The sequence below is a fragment of the Nanorana parkeri genome, unplaced genomic scaffold, assembly GCF_000935625.1.
Source record: "Nanorana parkeri isolate BGI_ZX_2015 unplaced genomic scaffold, ASM93562v1 scaffold2849, whole genome shotgun sequence".
Classification (NCBI taxonomy): domain Eukaryota; kingdom Metazoa; phylum Chordata; class Amphibia; order Anura; family Dicroglossidae; genus Nanorana; species Nanorana parkeri.
This window is the reverse complement of record NW_017309117.1, coordinates 54,816-61,662: the sequence shown is the minus strand read 5'-3', so window position 1 is coordinate 61,662 and position 6,847 is coordinate 54,816. Positions and strand designations below refer to the sequence as shown.

The window sequence follows — 6,847 nt, the reverse complement described above, 5'->3', positions numbered from 1 at the left end:
CCTCCCCGATGTCATTAATAAATAAGTTGAACAATATGGGACCCAGCACAGAACCCTGAGGCACACCGCTCATTACACTAGCCCAGTCTGAAAAGGTGCCATTTACAGATACCCTCTGGACACGTTCCCGTAGCCAGTTCTCTATCCACGTACACACCACCTCATCTATGCCCATAGCCCTCAGCTTGTGTAGCAAGCGTTTGTGTGGTACCGTATCAAAAGCCTTTGAGAAATCCAGATATACCACATCTACCGGCCTCCCTCCATCCATATCTCTACTCACCCCCTCATAAAAAGTTAGCAAGTTAGTTAGGCAGGAACGGTCTTTCCTGAACCCATGCTGATTGTCATTAACTATCCCGTTTTTCTGAACAAATTCTACCAGATAATCCTTTATTATGCCCTCTAGCATTTTACAAACTACCGATGTTAGACTGACCGGCCTATAGTTCCCAGGTTGGCACCTAGCCCCCTTTTTGAATATTGGGACTACCGTAGCCCTCCGCCAATCACCGGGGATCCTACCAGTCATTAAGGAGTCCTTAAAAATGAGGATTAATGGTCTAGTTATAACCTGGCTTAATTCCTTAAGTACCTTGGGGTGCAGGTTATCCGGACCCACTGCTTTGTTTGCATTGAGCATTTTAAGTCTTTGTTGTATTCTGGTTTCCGTCAACCACTGGGGTATATTTTGACCATATAAATAGTCAGAATAAAAAAATAGCCCTCAAAAATTTTCCTTGCTTGAAATATGTGCACTCAGGGAATCCATACCTGAAATGTATGCACATATTGGGAATCCTTGCTTGAAATGTGTGCACATATGAAGGACTAGGTGATGAACGCATGAAATAACAAAAATTAATTCTGCACTAATCCATTACTACCATTTTTGAAACAGTGATGCAATTTTAGGCAAAACAGGAATAAGGCACTTTATCCAACGCACACTTGTCTTTCTAAAAGAGGATATTTTGCTTATCAATCCGGATAGAGAAAGATAATACGAACTCTGCAAGCGTGACGAGTTTCTAGGAGATTTTTGGGCCTCTAAATATGTTGGACACCAGGGCAGTTTTTAATGGTTTTTAATATTCAGAACCATAAGTATTTATGCTTAATTAAGCATTGAGACCCCTTTTTGTAAATAGGGGAGAGCACTGACATATACAGTATATATATATGGTAATAAAGCTATTTTGGAAAATATTTTTATAAATTGTGTTTTTGTGTTTCTTTATAATTAAAGTAAACATTGTGCAGTGATAAAGAAATAACCCCAGAAGTTTAGTTTTCAGATATTTTATTTTTCATTCTCCAGTGTGGACATTTTACAGAAATGATGGCACAGACATTTAGTAATATCCATGGCTCAGAGCAGCCACCAAGACATTGATGAATTTCTCCCAGGCAGACTGGACTTTAGGGCTAAATTCAGATCCCAACTTAGAGGCCAAAACGATGAGCAGAACCTCACCAAAACGCTGTGAACAGAAAGGACAATTATTAATTATGACATATAAGATGTAATATAATTTACAGGGTAAAGAGACAGGTATTACATAAAGAAAAACATCAAGAACATTTGTGTGCCATTTCCTTTCTGTTTGGGTTTTTTCTTATAAAATATATAGTCCAGGTATAGTTATTATGTAGGGCTGAATTCAGATCCCAGCTTAGAGGCCAAAACAATGATCAAAACCTCACCAAGATGCTATGAACAGAAAGGACAATGAATAATTAGAACATATAATATTTAATATTGTTTACAGAGTAAAGTGACAGGTATTACATACAAAAAGAAACTTCAAGAACATTTGTGTCTTATTTGTGTATTTTTTTCTTATAAAATATATAGTCCAGGTATAGTTATTATGTACTTCTAGATTTTCCTCTAGTAACTGGAAAACCTTTGCTCATGCTTTCCTGTGCAGCAGAAGGTGTCTCCACACTTGTAACATGAAAATTCAACCACAACCCTATCACTGACTCACATGGGCCATTAAGCAGCTCTGAAGGTCTTACAATACTGGGAGTTCCTCAGCAAAGACTGATCCCATGTGCTTCCAGAGCAGCTCCAAGCACTGTAGTAGCTTTAGAAGCGATCAACATTTCACTTTATATAACTGATTAGGAATAGTACAAGTGGAGAGACCCCCGCCAGTGAATAACAGAGTTCATGTACACAAATATTTATAAAGAGGGCTTAATAAATAGTGCAAATAACTCTGCAGTAACTCATAGTAACCATTTGTGAAACATCCTTGAATAATCAGACAACTCTAACTTAAAGTGTATCTATACCCACAACTTTTCTTTTAGTTTTGGATAGAGTAGGGAAGAATTAGAACTCCTGTCAAGTTTTTCTGCTGTCAGAGGCTGGAGAGTTTTCTTCACTTCCTGCCTTGTAAAAAGGTTGCCCCCAGGACAGGAAGTGAGACTCTCTACACAGCCACACTACACACTACACATTTTAGGTTATCTTGTTTTCTGTTTAATAGCCAATGCCTTCCCCAATTTAGAAATACCAACTAAATTGTAGAAAATGTATATTCCGTTTTACTATAGATCTGTACCTTGAAATTCTCAGGATCCACATGGAGCTCTTCAGCATGTTGCTTGCTGAGGCCAGCCAGGACGCGTTTCACATCATCTAGATGGTGTACGGCTTTGTCCATAGCACCAAGCACTTTTTTGCCATGAGCGTGGACCTTGGCGTTACCAGCAATAGCAGACGCATTGTAAGTCTTTGTGTCTGGTCATAAGGACAAACTGTCCTTTTATAGAAGCCTTTCCATGGTCCACCCATGGTAGATTTCTCCTGAGTCATGCTTAACATGCCCACTGCAACCTGATTACATTTTAAGATTACTGTCCACTGCAGAGTAAGTAAAAAGTATTGTATTTTCTTCATTTTGGTACCAAATTCATTTAAAATATATCTTATTTCAAATAACCCGAGCAAGCACTAAAATACTCCCCATCATAATTTCCTGAAACATTTTATGTCTTTTACATTTTTCAAATATTATCAGATTATCATGATGAAATGAAATAAAACTATAACTTGAAATACCCAGTCATGTGCTAGGGACTTGAAAAAAGCAGGATATTTTCTTGTACATTGTTAGTGAATTGTGGTGAGCACAGCTTCACCTTACTTACTAAGCTAAGCATACATTTAGTTTGAAAAGTGAACAATCTCTACTCCTTTAGTAAATCAGCTGCAAACTATTTTTAATTCTTAATATGCAAATTAAGAAGTAAAAAGTGTTTCAAAAAGTTCTCCTTTTCAAGAAATTTCTGTTCTAATTCCTGATCACAGTCTAAATCCTGCACATCCCCATACAGTTCCCTATCTCTGGTGCCAGGAGGAAAATATACTAGAGAGAATGTAGTATACAGCACACCTTAGTTCCCAGGACCCAATTCCCTCACTTCCACTCCCCAACCTAAATCATAAGTCATACAGACCTGTATGTCACTTGGTCTTTTTCCACAAAGTGAAAAATGGTAATGCGTATAGGTCCATTTACAGCATAGACCAAAGGTCAGAAACCTTTTACACACAAAGGGCCATTTTTGCAACCATCAGCCAACCGGGTGCCAATGAACAATAACATGCCATGGTGTTAGTTACATTTCAATTTTTACACTCATAGGGGTCTATTCACTAAGCTGCCGAGGGCAGCCGAGTGACCAACCGACCCCAAGTGAAGTGAGCCGAACACCCTCAGAGTGACCGAGCAGAACACAAAAAGAGTTAAAAAAGGTAATGAGAGAAACACTGCTGTGTCTTTCTTTTTCTTTATTCTGACACGGAGCGATGTCAGAATAGAAAAAAATAAATTCCCATTGAAATACATTGCTACATTACTATTGGCTATTTCAATTTGCAATAGCCAATAGTAAACTAGCATTGTACTCGCCCTCTGCTGATGGACCTGATGGAGAACTGCAGCAGAGGGCGGGTACAATGCTAGTTTACTATTGGCTACTGCAAATTGAAATAGCCAATAGGAATCTAGCAATGCATACTTGCAGTGCTAGTAGTAAGTTAAACCCGCAAATTAGTTTAATGTGTTTACCTTGCAATTAGCAGCACAACTATAAGTGAAAAAACTTGTGGACACCCACAAAACATGCTCATATTTACATGCACTGAAACGTAAACTGGACTTGCAGTTTTAGTGTAATCCCCGTCCCTTTATTTCACGGCTCCGTTGTGCTATGTCTGCAGAATGTTACTTTCAGCTGACCTCAGACCAGCACCAATGCATCTCAGACCAGCACCAGTGCATAGCACACCTAATACCAGCACAAATGCACACTTTGCATTTCAGACCTCAGGCCAGCACCAGAACCAATGCAGGGCAAACCTCAGACCGGTGTTATTTCGAATTTGCCAACTGTGTTACGTTTGCCGACCTACGTTACGGTTCACACTGAGTGAACCAATGGGTCACACTAGGGAGACTGAGTGACCCAGTGGGTCACACAAGGGGGTGTGGCGAAGTCAGGAGCCTAGAATATACAGTATATAGGCTTTCTTTTTTTATTCTGTGCTTTTCATACAGTGCAAAACAAATGGCAAATGCACTAACCACTCATAACCAGCTTTAAAGCAAGGTGCACATGAAAGGGCTCTAAACAGTAAAACAGCAAAACGTTTCCCAGCACACTCACCAGCCAGCATGCGGGAAAAAACCACTGAGGTTAAAAACAGAGGTTTTTAGATACACGTCTTCTGCAGAATATGTGAAAGCCGCACTGCCTCGTCAAGGCCCCTCTGTGTAGTGCGGTCCTAACTCTAACCTATGAGAGTCTCCATCTTGGCGCATATGTAGCAAAAGATAAAATTGGGTGCACCAATTTTATAGGCTAGAGTTAGACTCTCATCCCTGCGCCTTACCAGGCCACTTGCTCTCGACATTGGGAGGGTGTACCTATGCTGATGGGGACAAGGGCCTCTTCCCCACAACCCTGACCCAGTGGTTGTGGGAGTCTACGGGGTACCCCTTTAATTAAGGGGGCAGATGCCCCCCCTTGTGAATGAGTAAGGGGTACTGGTACCCCTACTCATTCACTAAAGGGTTAAAATTCTAAGTAAACAAAGAAACCACAATTTTATTTTAAAAAATCCTTTAACTGAAAAAGAACCAAATAGTAATTACATTGGGAGGGTGTACCTATGCTGATGGGGACAAGGGCCTCTTCCCCACAACCCTGACCCAGTGGTTGTGGGAGTCTACGGGGTACCCCTTTAATTAAGGGGGCAGATGCCCCACCTTGTGAATGAGTAAGGGGGACTGGTACCCCTACTCATTCACTAAAGGGTTAAAATTCTAAGTAAACAAAGAAACCACAATTTTATTTTAAAAAATCCTTTAACTGAAAAAGAACCAAATAGTAATTTATTCCTTTAATTAAAAAAAAAATTTTAAATGGCTCCTTCGATTTAATCCAGCGTCAATCACGTTGCACGACACCCGCCAAAATAAAATAAGTCCCGCCGAACGACGATCTCAAAACAGCAGTTGGGAAAAGCAACCCTTCCAATCTGAGAGACCTGGAGCAGTTGGAGAAATTGGTGGATTCCGAGGCCAGGAGCTGAGCTTTCACTTTTTATCTGTGTTTTACATGTCTTGCAGTAACAGTTCAGCAGGTTTTTAATACATTTCTCCCTCCCTCCTCCCCTCAGCTTAACACTTTCTTTCCTTCGATTGCCCACTGCATCTCTTGCTGGTTGAATGAAGTCCAGTTTCATCATAAATCAATATGGCCATGCTAATCAAATAGTGGTGTGCCATGTATGTCCTGCTTTTATCCTCACTCAGACCGGCGCTGTGACGTCTCACCAAGTTGCTGCTCTTTAGTAATCTTTATTACAAAGGATTAAAAACAAAGAGGAAAAGGGATTGTAGAGAAAAAGAAACTTAAAACATTTTCAAGCACAGAAAAAGTGCATAATGTTGCAGAATCAAAAGGGCACTTTATTTAACAAACCCATTTATTCCCTCATTTACACAGTTGCTAGATATAGTTATTGTCAGCGGAGCCAAAGCTTTGAGCCTTATTTTTTTGGAAACTGTAACAGTTACTGGTGTTTATTACTTTCCATATCTGAGTTGGGTCTACTTTGCAAAAGCTCTCCTTTGGCAGGCCTTTAAATAACTTATAATTAACAATGTATAATTCACTTCAATATTTTAAATCTACACCTTTTAATAAAACAAAACCTGATAAAGCTGCCATGAAAGTCTTTGTTCAGGTAATTCTAGTTATGGGATGACAAAACTCTGTCTCTGTCTCCATGCATGGGAGGAGGTAGAGGAGGCTGGGGCCCCAACAGCTCCCCGCTGTTCTGAACTCAGACATCACGTCACTTCCAGCCGGTCCAGCGGCAGAGGAGGCCAGGCCGCAGGAGCAGGTAAGAGGAGCTGGGAATGAGATGCAGCCCCGAACAGCCCACCTGAGAGCCCTGCAGAGCCAATCATAGAGAATCTCAGATGGGCTTTGCAGCATCTATGGTGTGCTCTGGAGGGTCACTCTCAGGTGGGCTGGGAGAAGTCTCAGATATGTGTGGGGTCTCAGGTGTGTCCTCAGAACAGTGCGTTACTAAGTTCTGTGTTCAGCGCGTTACTAAGTCCAGAGTCCAGCGCGTTACTAAGCCCAGAGTCCAGCGCGTTACTAAGCCCAGAGTACAGCGCGTTACTAAGCCCTGAGTCCAGCGCGTTACTAAGCGCTACTAAGCTATATAAGTGTATAATAATAGTGTGTGACTGTTGGGGGACATTAGAGTGTTCAGTGAAAAGGGAGAGCGCTTAGTGTTTAGTGAAAAGGGAGG

The 6,847-nt window shown here is 40.9% G+C and overlaps 1 protein-coding gene across 1 annotated transcript; it reads right to left on the bottom strand.

Moving 5' to 3' along the window:
• Positions 1-1,355: 1,355 nt before the first annotated feature.
• Positions 1,356-4,696, bottom strand: LOC108802417 (hemoglobin larval subunit beta-1-like). The gene is made up of 3 exons (XM_018574274.1): positions 4,687-4,696; positions 2,577-2,755; positions 1,356-1,484 (listed from the first exon to the last, which is right to left on the bottom strand). The coding sequence occupies exons 1-3, from the start codon at positions 4,694-4,696 to the stop codon at positions 1,356-1,358; spliced, it is 318 nt and encodes a 105-aa protein (XP_018429776.1).
• Between the last annotated feature and the right edge of the window lie 2,151 nt (positions 4,697-6,847).

Excerpts from the sequence above, each read along its gene's own strand:
- LOC108802417 (XM_018574274.1), bottom strand. Across the intron at positions 1,485-2,576 it reads TGGATCCTGAGAATTTCAAG|CGTTTTGGTGAGGTTCTGCT; the intron begins GTACAGATCTAT and ends TTCTGTTCACAG.